The 15,756-nt window shown below is 38.2% G+C and overlaps 1 protein-coding gene across 2 annotated transcripts in view; it reads right to left on the reverse strand.

Annotated features, from left to right (window-relative positions):
- The window catches only part of LOC130920359 (B-cell receptor CD22-like), a 33,164-nt gene extending 22,845 nt beyond the window's left edge, over window positions 1-10,319 (reverse strand). The window contains exons 1-2 of one of the 2 annotated variants that reach the window (XM_057843526.1): window positions 10,185-10,319; window positions 9,345-9,460 (exon numbers count right to left, since the gene is read on the reverse strand). In XM_057843526.1, coding sequence (XP_057699509.1) covers window positions 9,345-9,435 — 91 coding nt within the window. In that variant the 5' untranslated portion in view covers window positions 9,436-9,460; window positions 10,185-10,319. The remainder of the gene's footprint in view (window positions 1-9,344; window positions 9,461-10,184) is intronic. The other variant, XM_057843527.1, reaches the window with a different exon arrangement.
- Window positions 10,320-15,756: the final 5,437 nt, after the last annotated feature.

Genomic DNA, 15,756 nt, shown 5'->3' on the forward strand with positions numbered 1-15,756 from the left:
ATTTGATTGCGGGGCTTGCTCTGCAACCATATAAATGGAAAGCTCTCGCGCCGATAACGTCAGCACTCGCACAAGTCACTTTTGGCGTGTGCAGCACTGCTACTAAACGTTAAAAACAGCAAACATGGCTGGACGTCGGCTTTAATTTACTGTTTTTATATATATATTTTAATTTAAATAAGTTTAATGTTTGCATTTTTGTGCCTTATGGAGCAAAAGAAAAATGCCACTGCTTGGAGTGGGCAGGTATGTTGTCGTCCGAGTTGAGGAGATTGTTGGTGTCAAGGAAGTGCATCATTGGCTGTCGCCTTGTAAATCTGAACTGTCCCCGAGGGCCTGGCATGAATACTCCATCGTTTTCACGCGGAATTGCGACATCGTTCGAATGGAGATGGAACCATATAGATACACACATGAAATTTGTCGTATTCTTGGAGCGTCACCATGTAAACGGCCCAAAAAATATAGTCACTTTTCCTCTAAAAGATTATCTTCGAAATAATCTGTTACTCATTTTTTTCCATGACATTTCATCCTTGCAATATTAAATCTTAATTATAAATATGATATCAGTATGAAGTGATCCAGATGATTAAATTGTAAGCATTTTAAATGGAAAATGTAGAAGTTCATTGAACACCTACGTTTGCCTTGTCAATGGTTATGAGATCGGGTGTGGACATTTTGCAGTTTTCGAGATTGCTGTCATTTCAGGGGCACACAGGGCATATCTCTGTGCAATGGAGGTTACACTTAATGTTGATTATTTCTCAAACTTCAGTCATGGCGCATTGAAGTGGCCCCTTTCATTCTCTTTAAATGAGATGCACTAGAGACTAAACATTGCGAATCTCACATTTGTCTCTTTAAGTGGGCACTTAGAGACAACCCCTAATTCATATACAGTGCCTTGCAAAAGTATTCGGCCCCCTTGAATCTTGCAACCTTCGCCACATTTCAGGCTTCAAACATAAAGATATGAAATTTAATTTTTTTGTCAAGAATCAACAACAAGTGGGACACAATCGTGAAGTGGAACAACATTTATTGGATGATTTAAACTTTTTTAACAAATAAAAAACTGAAAAGTGGGGCGTGCAATATTATCCGGCCCCTTTACTTTCAGTGCAGCAAACTCACTCCAGAAGTTCAGTGAGGATCTCTAAATGATCCTAAATGACCGATGATGATAAATAGAATCCACCTGTGTGTAATCAAGTCTCCGTATAAATGCACCTGCTCTGTGATAGTCTCAGGGTTCTGTTTAAAGTGCAGAGAGCATTATGAAAACCAAGGAACACACCAGGCAGGTCCGAGATACTGTTGTGGAGAAGTTTAAAGCCGGATTTGGATACAAAAAGATTTCCCAAGCTTTAAACATCTCAAGGAGCACTGTGCAAGCCATCATATTGAAATGGAAGGAGCATCAGACCACTGCAATTCTACCAAGACCCGGCCGTACTTCCAAACTTTCTTCTCAAACAAGGAGAAAACTGATCAGAGATGCAGCCAAGAGGCCCATGATCACTCTGGATGAACTGCAGAGATCTACAGCTAAGGTGGGAGAGTCTGTCCATAGGACAACAATCAGTCGTACACTGCACAAATCTGGCCTTTATGGAAGAGTGGCATTTCTCAAAGATATCCATAAAAAGTCTCGTTTAAAGTTTGCTACAAGCCACCTGGGAGACACACCAAACATGTGGAAGAAGGTGCTCTGGTCAGATGAAACCAAAATTGAACTTTTTGGCCACAATGCAAAACGATGTGTTTGGCGTAAAAGCAACACAGCTCATCACCCTGAACACACCATCCCCACTGTCAAACATGGTGGTGGCAGCATCATGGTTTGGGCCTGCTTTTCTTCAGCAGGGACAGGGAAGATGGTTACAATTGACGGGAAGATGGATGCAGCCAAATACAGGAACATTCTGGAAGAAAACCTGTTGATATCTGCACAAGACCTGAGACTGGGACGGAGATTTATCTTCCAACAGGACAATGATCCAAAATATAAAGCCAAATCTACAATGGAATGGTTCAAAAATAAACGTATCCAGGTGTTAGTATGGCCAAGTCAAAGTCCAGACCTGAATCCAATCGAGAATCTGTGGAAAGAGCTGAAGACTGCTGTTCACAAACACTCTCCATCCAACCTCACTGAGCTCGAGCTGTTTTGCAAGGAAGAATGGGCAAGAATGTCAGTCTGTCGATGTGCAAAACTGATAGAAACATACCCCAAGCGACTTGCAGCTGTAATTGGAGCAAAAGGTGGCGCTACAAAGTATTAACGCAAGGGGGCCGAATAATATTGCACGCCCCACTTTTCACTTTTTTATTTGTTAAAAAAGTTTAAATTATCCAATAAATGTTGTTCCACTTCATGATTGTGTCCCACTTGTTGTTGATTCTTGACAAAAAATTAAAATTTTATATCTTTATGTTTGAAGCCTGAAATGTGGCGAAAGGTTGCAAGGTTCAAGGGGGCCGAATACTTTTGCAAGGCACTGTATATACTGTATATATACTGTATATGAGTCACTCATCCCATCCTGATATTGCTTGAAAAAACTGTATTTTGCATTCATATTTGTACTAGCTTTGTTAATAATAATCCCACTTTGTTTCAACAAAAACATAACAAACAACCACAACAACAAAAGAACAATCCTGAGAAAGCGCAAATCATTCTTCACCGGAAGACGTTCTTCCTCTTTCCCTCACTGATATTATAAATGAGTCTGATATCTTTTTTTTTTTGTTTTTTTTTTTTTGTTTTTTTTTTTTTTATGTTAGCTTTCTACACATTTTATTTTTGAAGAATGTATTTTTGTGTGAGTTCTCATTTGAGGCACATTGACATGAAATATATGGAGGTAGATTTGTGTCTATTATTCAATCCCCCCAAAAGTTGCTTCAACCAAAAAAAAAAGTCACTTCAATCAAAATATATATTTTCCAAGAAAAAAAACTTCAATCAAAAAAAAAAAATGTTTTGATGCAAAAATAAATTTGAAACTAAAAAATGCATTTAAAAATTATTTTTCTTTAATTTTAAATTTTTGGGGGGATTGAAGTTTTTGAATGTGAAAAAGTTCCCCGTGTTGAATCACGTTAAGCAACAGGCTCTCCTCTCGGATCATAGATGCACTGCCTCGCATCGAAGTCATCCGCCTTTGGTGCGCTATTTTCGCCTTGAACTCCTCGAGCTGAGTCCGATGGCTGGCTGGTGCCCTGGTGGCTATTATTCTTGCTTCATCATGCTTTTATGCTATTGGCGTAATCACCTGTCACTCGAACATGTCGGAAGTAGCGGCGAAGTTGGATCTTGTGTCAAAATGATTGAATCAAAACTTTTTCTAGTTAAAAAAAAGTGCGTTCAAAACTTTTAGTACTTCAAATAAAAAATGAGTTCAAAACTTTTTGCTCCCATAAAAAGTGACATTTCAATAAAAAAATATATATATATTTCAAATATAAAAAGTATTTGAAAAAAATATGTATACTGTATAATTTTTATATAGAACAAAATATGTATATTTTTTTAAGGGAAGGGCAATTCTAATTATGCAAATGACTTTTTCTTTGATTGAAAATAGTTTGTAACATGTTGGAAGTAGCGGCGAAGTTGGAACTTTGTGTCAAAATGATTCAATCAAAACGTTTTCTAGTTTAAAAAAAAGTGCGTTCAAAACTTTTAGTACTTCAAATAAAAAATGAGTTCAAAACTTTTTGCTCTCCATAAAAGGTGACACTTCAATTAAAAAAAAAAAAAAAAAAAAAAAATATATATATATATATATATATATATATATATATATTTATATCAGAGGTTGCGCTAGACTTTTTCGTTGTCTGTCATTTTGACTGACAGTGTCATAAAAATCCGGTCATAATCTATTTTTATCCGTCACCTACATTTTTTAAATGATAATAATGACATATTCAATAGTATTTAGTTTTCATTCATTTTTAATTAATATTCTGTCCTAACAAGCTTAACAAGAGGCAAACAGACAGCAGAGTGTACCAATCAGCGATGGGCAGACGTGCCGTTAGCAAAGCGACGAGGGCAGGACGAGGAACTTGCGCGCGGAAGTAAACATACGAGGAGAACGGAGTTTATTCAACATGGCTAGCGCGAGACGGACTGTTGTCAAAGACTCGTGTTGATGTGTTTTAGCTCATTTAAAACTGAATTTACCGCGGATTGGAACATATTCTCGGCTCTCCCGTTCGCCATCTGTGTTGTTCTAAAGACGACTTTCGGCGCGCAAGAGTGACGTTGCTCGTGAAGAACATGTCACGCAAATAAACAAATCTGATTTGTCGATTGATTTTGTACCTACTCGAGAGGCTGTGTCCCAGACTTTTCTCTCAGTGTTTGAAAAATACAGGGAGAACAGTCTGGCCGTTCTAGGCAAACACTCAGTTGCCTTGACATTTTTCCGAGTAAGGCCAACGACGTCTTGCATCAAGAGAGACAATAGCTAATTAATATGCTCACTTGCCACCCTGTGGTCTGCGGTGTGAATTGCAACCTTTTAAAATGACGGATGGACTTCAGTTTTTTCCGTCACCGTTTTAAAAAACCGGTCAACGATGGAAAATATTCGGTTAACGCGACCCCTGATATGTATATATATATATATATATATATATATATATATATATATATATATATATATATGTGTATATATATATATACATTTCAAATATAAAAAAATAATTTCAAAAAAATGTATATATTTTTTTAGGGAAGAACAATTTTATTTTTGCAAATGACTTTTTCTTTGATTGAAAACAGTTTTTTTGATTGAAGCAACTTTTTCTGGGATTTAATGATTTGGACACAAATGTCCTACCCATAATATAGCCCAAACAACAAAAGGATTGCATCAATCAAAGAAAACAGTTTCAATGAAAAATTAAGTGTTCCAATGCAAATTTCTGAGTCTCAAATATTTTTTTCGCATTCAACATTTTTTTTTCTATCATTTAATTTTTTTCTTATTTTTGATTGAAGTGATTTTTCTTCTGAAAATATATTCTTTTGTTTGAAGAAACTTATTTTTTATGAATTAATAAAGACACAAATGTCGTAGCCATTATGTGGCCCAAATGCAAAACTGCATTACTGCAATCAAAAAAGTTGTTTCAATCAAAAAAAATACAACAACTTGACTTCAATCAAAAGACAAAAATTCAAAGAAAAATAGTTTTCAAATGCATTTTTTTGAGTTACAAATTTATTTTTGCATTCAAACATTTTTTTATCGATTGAAGTGACTTTTTTTTTCAAATTAAAAATATATATTTTTATTGAAGCGACTCTTTTTTTTATTGAAGCGACTTTTTTTTGGATTGAATAAAGACACAAATCTACCTTCATATGGCGATTGTATTTGACTTATGAATATCGAGATGCAATGCAAATGTTGGGTTCTTTATGTCAAACTATGTTTTAAATGAGAACTCATATAGGTTACGCACCAAGAAGCAAGTCAAAGACTATTAAATATGTGATATACTGTATCTGTTAACAAATGTGGATTCATCCAGATCTGACCCTGACTATGTTTTTTGTTAACAATTTAAATCTAAACTCCTCTATAAGGTCACTGTCTGAGATCAATTTACAGTGAATCTTTTGGGAGCAGTTATTTGTGGAGAAAATGTGTAAAACAGGCATGGAACCACAGACAAATTTTCATCTGACTTTTTGGACATTTTAAACTGCCTCAATCCCACCCAACATATCACTTCACCCACACATAAACATGGCCACATTCTGGACCTGGTCTGCTCCACACCCTCCCTCACCATCCATAACCTGTCATTGACTGACCTCACCATTTCAGATCAACTGGCAATAACCCTGGACATTTCTATCCCTACCCCCACTCACAACCACGCACGTACAATAACCTTCCGTAATCTGAAATCACTCCCTCCCGATTCTGTCTCCTCCGCCTTATCTGATGCCATTACCAGCTCCTCCCTCTCCTCAGACTCTACTGCTTTGGATCTAGTCAACTTCTACAACCACACACTCTCTTCTTGCCTCAACCGATTAGCCCCTCTCAAAACAGCAACAGTCTCCTTCTCCACCTCTGCTCCTTGGTATACCCCGGATCTCCACATTCTTAATAAGCAACGCAGACAGCTTGAACGCCTCTACAGAAAAAACGGTCTCACAGTTCATGCCCAAGCCTACAAACACATTGTCAATATTTACAACTCTGCACTCAAAACAGCCCGTTCCAATTTCTATCCTCAAATTATTCACTCTAATTCTTCCAACCCCCGTACCTTATTCTCCACTTTCGCAAAACTCACCAAACCTAAGGACAATATCACTGCCACATTCACAACAGACAAATGCAATAACTTTCTGTCTTCTTTTCATGCAAAAATCCAAACCATACACAGTTCACTTGCATCCACTTCCTTCAGTTCTCTTTCCTCAGATCTTAACAGTCCTCCACTTACATCTCACAGCTTTCCCTCCTTTTCTCCTCTCGCTCCCTCTGACATCTTCAAACTCAACTCAACCATGAATTTCTCTAGCTGCAATCTCGACCCTATACCACCTTCTCTTCTTAAAACCTGTATTCCCACTCTCATTCCTCTTATCACCAACATCATAAACACCTCTCTCACCACTGGCTCAGTCCCCTCCCCACTCAAACTCGCCACCATCACAACCCTCCTGAAAAAACCTGGCTTTAACCCCGACAACCTGGACAATTTCAGACCCATTTCCAATCTCCCACTTCTCTAAAAAATTCTGGAACGATCCGTCATAACCCAATTTCAGCACCATCTCCACTCCTCCCATATGTTTGAAACATTTCAATCTGGATTCCGTGCACACCATAGTAATGAAACAGCTCTCATCAAAGTAACGAATGATCTTCTCCTTGCCGCTGACTCTGGTTCCATCTCCATCCTCCTCCTCCGCCTCGACCTTTCTGCCGCATTTAACACCATTGACCACAACATCCTCCTCCACCATCTTCAGTCAATAGGAATATCTGGCACTGCACTCCTCTGGTTCACCTCCTATCTCTCCGATCGTCACCACTTCGTCTCCATCAAGAACCATAAATCCCACACCTCTCCAGTCACCCATGGTGTCCCCCAAGGTTCGGTCCTCTGCCCCCTCTTCTTCATAATCTACCCTAATTTTTGCACTATAAGGCGCACCTGACTACAAGCCGCCACACACCAAATTTGACACAAAAACAGCATTTGTTCATAGATAAGCCGCACTGGACTATAAGCCACAGCTGTCCTCACTGTGATATTGTATAATTACACCAAAAGATATTAACCGGAAACACGTTATTTGACCATTTCATTGCTTCAAGAAGCTTCATTTGGCCATCACTGATCCCTTAGGGGAGACGGTCAACCTCTGCTACTACCTGCTGTCAATACTGTTGTCGTCCAACATACCTCCTAGCATACATTGCAGTGCTACAGACGTGAATAACAATCAAAACTAATGTTCTGTGCTAAATATTTCTTCAGACACTGTTCCAGTTGTTTCATTAATTGCTAGTTATGGTTTTTGGTAACACATTATTTGACAGTGGCGCCATAAGACTGTCTTTAGAGGATCATAATTGTGACATGACACTGTCCTGAGCATTAATGAATGCTGATACCAGATGTCATTTAGTGTTATCCGGCAAATTACCTCACTTTTGAATGGATGTAAAAGATCCAAGCTGGACATAAATGGAGTTAGTGAAATAATTTGCATAAGGCCATTTTGATGTAAGCATTCAGTAATGCTGATACCAGATGTCATTTAGTGTTATCCGGCAAGTTACCTCACTTTTGAATGGATGTAAAAGATCCAAGCTGGACATAAATGGAGTTAGTGAAATAATTTGCATAAGGCCATTATGATGTAAGCATTCAGTAGTGCCCATGATAGTGTCATGTCATAATTATGACCCAAATAAATAAACAAATAAGCCGCACTGGACTATAAGCCACAGGCATCAAAATGAAGGAAAAAAGTAGCGGCTTCTAGTCCAAAAATTACGGTATATGCTTCCCCTCGGTCAAATCATTCGCCACCATGGACTCAATTTCCACTGTCAGCTAAATCCATCACCCCTGTCATTCTCTCTAAAATCTCAAACTGCCTGTCCGACATGAAAACCTGGATGGACAATAACTTTCTATAACTCAACAGTGACAAAACAGAACTACTCATCACCGGACCCAAAGCTCTCCTCCCCTCTGTACAGAACCTCACTCTCCTCATTGATGGTCACCCTGTCACCCCCTCCACCTCCGTACGCAATCTTGGCATCATAATGGAATCAACACTGTCATACCAATCACACATCAGCCACCTCACTAAAACCTCCTTCTTTCATCTCCGCAACATCGCCCGCATCCGTCCCTGCCTCTCCCAAGCCACAACTGAAATACTCATTCACGCCTTCATCACATCCCGACTCGACTACTGCAATAACCTCCTCTATGGTCTTCCATCTTCTCATCTCCAAAAGCTGCAATACGTCCAGAATTCTGCCGTCCGCCTCCTCACCCACACCCGCTCCAGAGAGCACATCACCCCCATCCTCCAACAGCTTCACTGGCTTCCAATCTCATACCGGATTCAGTACAAACTCCTCCTCCTCACCTAACCTGGCCCTCCATAACCTGGCCCCTTCCTACCTCACTGACCTTTTACAACAGCACTGTCCCTCCCGCCGCCTACGTTCTGCCGATTCCAATCTCCTCACACCCATCACTCGCACTAAGCTCCGAACCTTGGGGGACCGAGCCTTCGCCGCTACTGCTCCCTCACTCTGGAACTCACTCCCAAAACCCATCAGGAACTCAGACTCATTACAAAACTTCAAATCACTCCTAAAAACCCACCTGTTCAAACTAGCTTTTCCCACCTCTTAATTCTGTTTATGTGTTATGTTATGTAAAGCGTCTTTGAGTGTCCAAAAAAGCGCAATACAAGTTTGATGTATTATTATTATTATTATTATGCAAACAAAAACTTTGTTGGAGGTGCCGCTCGCTCACTCTGTCAAGTTATCTTTCAATGGTAATCATCGAGAGGATGTTTGCTGTGACAGGAAGTTAAGAAGACTGCAAGCATCAAACCGCAAACTACTGAATGTGAATTTGTATGTCAATTTAAAGTATGTCAATTTGTCTGTTTTATCATTCTGGAGAAATTAATATAAATGCTGAGGGCATATTTTGTCAATGAAGTAGGCAGTAACAATAACATGTAGAAAATCAACATTTAAATACATAGTCAAAACCACAAATCTGCCAAAATAGAAGTGAGATCGTACCTTGAAAGCCAAAGAGCAAGATGACAAGTATGACAATGTCCTTCTGTGCAGTCCAGCTCATTCTGTATTTGCGACTTACAATATATGACATTGATGCCTCTCATCGATGTCAGGGTCTAAAGATGGAAGAATTAAAAAACCAAAAGCTAGCCTTGTTCCTCTTTTGCGCATTGACATGCATGATCACACTTTGCAGTGTGGGAAAAAAAATACAGCAGAGATGGAAGAGATAAATAAAAATGCTTCTCATTTTTTCTCTCTTTGCACTCTGACTCAATCTGTGAACATTTCTTTTTCCACTGTTGTTTTAAACTCAAAATGCACTTGTAGAATGACATGTTGGACACTGTTGTGTTAGGAAATGTTTAACGACTAATAATTATGTTTATCACTGTGAAACGTCATGTCCGGTCTACTTGAGCCCAGTCCTTTCCTTTCTCTGTAAGTGGTAGTGCAGTTTTGTATAGACAAGTTATGGCAAGCCTTTTGAGCATTTATTCCTTCGATACTCAGGTTACTGTGCTGTCCTCACAACACGTCACGTGTGTTGCTATACAGCCAGCGAACCAAAAAATGAAACTCTCCAGAGACAAGGGGTACTTTTCTTGATTTTATGGAGGTCTCAATTCGTGTGTATAACGTGGTGTGGTAACTGAAATGCAATTCGAAATATAAATTAATAATACATTCAAAATGTTATACATTAATATCTTCCACGTGTGAGTAGCTTAGCACAAACACAATGTCTCCAGTCATATCAATGAATAACGAAAAGGTCCGCCATAAACAAAACACACATTTTCCCTTCAAACTCAACATACAAACCAACCAAAAACTCACAAAGACGAAGGTTAGCCAAGGCTTAGCCGGCAGAGCAAGTTCGTCGATGTTTTAAGCCTCGCAGGCGCTGAGAAACATGCTTGGAAGGAGGAAAAAAGGCTGGCGACAAAGATCGCTAATTGCGACAGATGCTTCACTTCCAGCCATTTTCACCGGAGCAGCCCCCTTTTTTTTTTTTACTGGATTTTGACACATTTTGCAAGGCCCACAGAAAATTCTGTTCTATTGCAATATAAACATGGAACCCACCAAAAGAAAGATTAGACTCTTTTCTATCAGCAGAAAAAATACTTCATATATTTTTCCATTCTTTAGAAATCGGTATTAGAAAATAGCTTATTTTGAGCAATTTTCCAATTTCTGCTGAAAAAAACAGAGAAATTGCGCTTTTTGTAAAAGCATACATTTCAAACATAACTGTAACTTTCAGGTATTTTTTGCTTTTGTGACACCCCAAACATCTGAATAATGTTTTCCTTCTATAAAATAACATAATCAACAAGACAAATAGAGCTTTTGAAAGCAAAGTAACAATTTATTTACACGTAACTAAACTATTGAACTGAGAGATGACGCTGTTGTGGCTGCGGCTGTCACCCTGGCCGTGCAACCCGACCGTTCTGTTAAATCGGGTTACGCCTGGCATCCTGTGTGGGTGAATTCTGGGGGGGACCTGTGTAGTGACCAGTGTTGTCACGGATTACTTAAAAAGTAATTTAATTACTGATTACTGATTACACCTCAAAAAAGTAATCTAGTTTCTTTACTGATTACTTTATTATCAAAGTAACTAAGTTACTTTAAAAGTAACTTATCAGTTAGTTTTTACCAGTTTTTCTCCTTTTGCTGCCTCAACATAAAAATAACAGAAAAATTTCATCACGTGTAATTGAGTTTTTCACATAAGGCTTAATCTTTGAGTTAGCGGGGGTTTAATTAGTTGATGGAGTTGATTTCAACCACAACTGACCCGCCCTAGTTAAGCCATCCCGGAGCCTTGAAACTAACAAATAACTGACAAACTGCACGAAATTTGTTTAAATAAAGTCCAACGACTAATTAAATCCCCGCTAACTCCAAGATGAAGCCCAATGTAAACATTTATGAACTTCCCCTTTGAAATAAAGACCTAGCCATTAAAATGTTGTCTGTAAAAGTTGTAAAGCAATAAAACAACAAAAATTTATGAAATGAACAAAAATCCTACAACGTACAGTTTTCATAATGGGTCAAAATCATCTTTCGAACAGATCATGTGTCTAGCACCTTGAGACTATCCTTTGCTTTGATTAGCCAAAACTACACCAGAGGAAGCAAGATGGATATTTAGAATTTCTTTAAACCTAAGCTTTCAAACGCTACCAACAACAACTTCAACAGCTGATTGAACTCGACCAGTATCTAGATGTGTGTATTTGATACACTGCCAATGGGTTTTCCCATTGTCAGTGTATCAAATACTTGTTCTCCCCACTGTACAGTATTGGCCAAAAGTTTGGAGACATCTCAAAGGTGGATACTTTGAAGAATGTAGAATACAAAACCTGTTTCCAGTTATTTCACTTTGTTTGCCATTCCACATGTTCGTTCATAGTTTTGATGTCTTCAGTGAGAATTTACAATAGCAGTGAAAATATATAAAACGCAAAAATTATGAAGTGTGTCCAAACTTTTGACTTTCGTTTCAGTCTTCAACATGCTTCTCCCCGCAGTCCCACAAATGTAAAACTCCGCCTACGATTACAAACTCTAACTATAAAATGTACATAATTACACATATTATAAAGGCTAGTTGCTGGCTGTCTCGTTGCCTGTCGTCTTGTTTTGAGTTTTTTTTTCGCGCCGCGTTACTGAAAACACTGGTAGTGACCACTACCTCGTAACAGAATTTACCAAGGGAACTTGTGTGGGGCATATGCCTTGTGTTTGACATCGTTCTCCACATTTTGCTCACGCTTCTCACTTCATTCAACTTCTGTTTCCTGACAGTTTCTCATCATTCACTTCCTTTCATGGTCCGATATGAGTTCTTACCAAATGTGCTACTGATCTCCAGTGGCCAGTTTTATTGCTTTTGTGCTTTGGAGCGTAGTTGCATCAGAACCTAGAGATGTCTCTTGTGGAAAAAAAAAAAAAAAAACGTAAAAAACATCTTTGGAGCACTGAAACAATTAAAAGTAGAATGTATTTATACGTTTTTGGGAGCAAATGAGTTCAGAGTCTGGGTGTCTTCGTCAATAGCACGCTTTCCTCTGCTCCCATATTAATGACATCATGAGATGAGCCTATTTACACATTCGTAATATTTGTCGCCTCCTTCTCTCACCCCCACCCCAACACACACACACAAACCGCTGCCACGCTTGTTTGCAGTCTAGTCACCTCCCAGATTGACTTTGTAATTCAGTGCTTTACGGTCTCCCAAACAAATCCCTCCTGAAACTGCAGCTCTTCCAAATCTCCGCAGCATGCCTCATCACATGAACCCCCAACACACACCACATCACCCACATCCACCGCCAACTTCACTGGCTCCCAGTAAAACCAAGAATAAACTACTAGATCCTCCTCATCACCTTCAAAGCACTTTATGTCCTGGCCCCATCCGATATACTGTATGTAACATCCTTGTATTAAGACTCCCCCGTTTCCACTTCGCTCTTCTTCTACCCTCCACCTTTATGTTCTCTGTGCCCATCTCAGCCCCCCCTGGTGTTGGGAGTAAAAGTGTTATGGTAGATTTTTTTTAAAATAAATAAAAAATATATATATTGAAACGATAATGTATTTGACTTTGGGGATTAAATATACACTACCGTTCAAGTAGTCTAAGCGACCCCAAACTTTTGAACCGTAGTGTATCATATGGGATTTTTCATTATGTACACTACGGTAGTGTATATGTTGAACATGTGTTTTGTAATAACACCACCTGACACCTTGCTTGCTACTGGGTCACAATTAGGTGCTATTGGAACGGAAAAGTAAACTGTTTACAGAGGAGGCATAAACATGTCATACAAACAAAATAGCAATTTTTTTCTTTACAAAAACAGCTAAATTTTCTAAAATTCATTCCGAGGTCGAAAATGCAGATGATTGTCCTTTGGTGTCTTCAAATAGATAAGGCATGCTTGCAATGTTTGCCATATTATTGTTTTCTTGTTGCTGTTGAACTGCCGCCCCGCAGAGCGCTGTTTGATATCTGGTTTGCAATTGATTTTAGTGTTGTGAAAAGGGGGTGTTAAACTGAGGCTTGTTGGCCTTTATTAGTTTTCAAATGTGTTCGTGTGTTATTGCGCCGCTGAGCTGCGGGGATTTGCATTATAATACACAGGCGCTTTTATTTCCAATTGTAACACCTAGAACGTGATTAGTCAGTTAATTATGCAATGGGCTAGTTCTAAGTTCGACTACTGAACCAAATAAATGACTCGGACAAATTATGTTGTTGAACTGCCGGCCTATTTTTTTTATAAACAAAAACACACAATAGACATACAATGGACATAGAAAAATGGAAAAATACAAATAAAATATAAATAAATGTGTTTCCTTATTTGTAATGTCTTTTCTCTTTCTATTTTTCCTATCTTATAATCAATTATTTTTGATTATTTGTAGAATCTATCAACTACTTTTGCTGTGTGATAATCAGTTATTTTTGATTATTTGTAGGATCTATCAACCCGGGTTGTTTTTGTTTTTCAGATTTCTAATTTTATCTTTTTAAATCAATTGATTTCTTCAATATTCAAAATTTCCCATCAAATGGTATAATTTTGTTGATCAACAAAACCTTAAGTCAACAACACTTAGAGCAGGGGTCCCTAAACTACGGCCCGCGGGCCGGACACGGCCCGCAGCCACATTTGGTCCGGCCCCCTGAACAACAAAAAAAAAAAATTGTAAAAAAAAAAAAATATATATATATATATTTTTTTTTTCCAATAGAGTTATTTATTTCCTGGCTTTTTTCTGTGAAGAACCGAGCAATGGTTATTTGGTTATTATCTATTTAATTAATACAGTATTATTATATTATATTATATTATATTATATTATATTATATTATATTATATTATATTATATTATATTACATGATATTACATGATATTATATTATATTATATTCAGGGGTAAACATAAGTGGTCCGCACATGCGTACTGGACGTAGACAAACGCGCTGGCCCTCAACGGCTTCCATACGCTTTTGTGTACCGATGGCTGACCACTCTATTTGCGGCGGACACGAGAAAATATCTTCTCAAAATGTCGAAGAGGCAGGCCACACTGAGTAATTACTTCCGTGTTCCCCCACCCCCGTCAAAAGACAGACAGACGACAGAGACGTCACCGGAGCTACCGGTAAAAAGGACTTTTGCTGAAAAGTGGCTACAGGAGGTACCATGGCTAGAAGCGAATGATGCTCGCACGGAAATGCGGTACAAAATGTGCCGTGAGAATCCCAATGTCGCCGATTAGAGCAACACATTTTATGTAGGGTCAAAGAATTTCAGCCATCCAAACTTTGAAAAGCACGAAAAAAACAGAGCATGTGGCAATTAAGCAAACTATCGATGTCAAACAGGACCCCACTCGCCCTATGGACATGTGGCGGAATAGGGCGGAATAAAGGTAATGAACAGCGACATGCACTGACAAACGTGTTTTTGCTCGCATTTTACAAAGCTAAACATGCACGTTCAATGAGATCTTATGAGGAGGACATCCCACTTTTAAAAAGGCTTGGAGTTAATGTGGGAGCCGCATAATGCCCTTTATTTTGAATTGGTGCTTTTATGTTTATTTCTTTACATTTCACTTCAAAGTAATGGCAATTTTGTTGTGCCAGTTGATGTTAATCAAGCATTAACTGTTAATATAATTAATCAAAGTTAATTGGCTCTAAGTAAAGCTTGTCATAAATTTATCACATCAGGTGGGTCGGCTCTCAAGCTCAATGAGGACCAAGTCACATCTCCAGGTCCTCCTCTGAGAACCTGGGCATAAAAATTATGTGCACCCCTGATTATATTATATTATATTATATTATATTAAGGGCTGTCAAAGTTATCGCGTTAACGGGCGGTAATTAATTTTTTTCATTAATCACGTTAAAATATTTGACGCAATTAACGCATATGCCCCGCTCAAACAGATTAAAATGACAGCAGTGTCATGTCCACTTGTTACTTGTGTTTTTTGTCTCCCTCTGCTGGCGCTTAGGTGCGACTGATTTTATGCACCATGAGCATTGTGTAATTCTTGACATCAACAATGGTGAGCTACTAGTTAATTTTTTTGATTGAAAATTTTACCAATTTTATTAAAACGAAAACATTAGGAGGGGTTTTAACATAAAATTTCTATAATTTGTACTAAAATCTATCTTTTAAGAACTACAAGTCTTTCTATCCATGGATTGCTTTGACAGAATATTAATGTTAATGCCATCTTGTTGATTTATTGTTATGATAAACAAATACAGTACTTATGTACAGTATGTTGAATGTATATATCCGTCTTGTGTCTTATCTTTCCATTCCAACAATAATTTACAGAAAAATAAG

This window comes from Corythoichthys intestinalis, chromosome 8 (genome assembly GCF_030265065.1).
Source record: "Corythoichthys intestinalis isolate RoL2023-P3 chromosome 8, ASM3026506v1, whole genome shotgun sequence".
NCBI lineage: Eukaryota > Metazoa > Chordata > Actinopteri > Syngnathiformes > Syngnathidae > Corythoichthys > Corythoichthys intestinalis.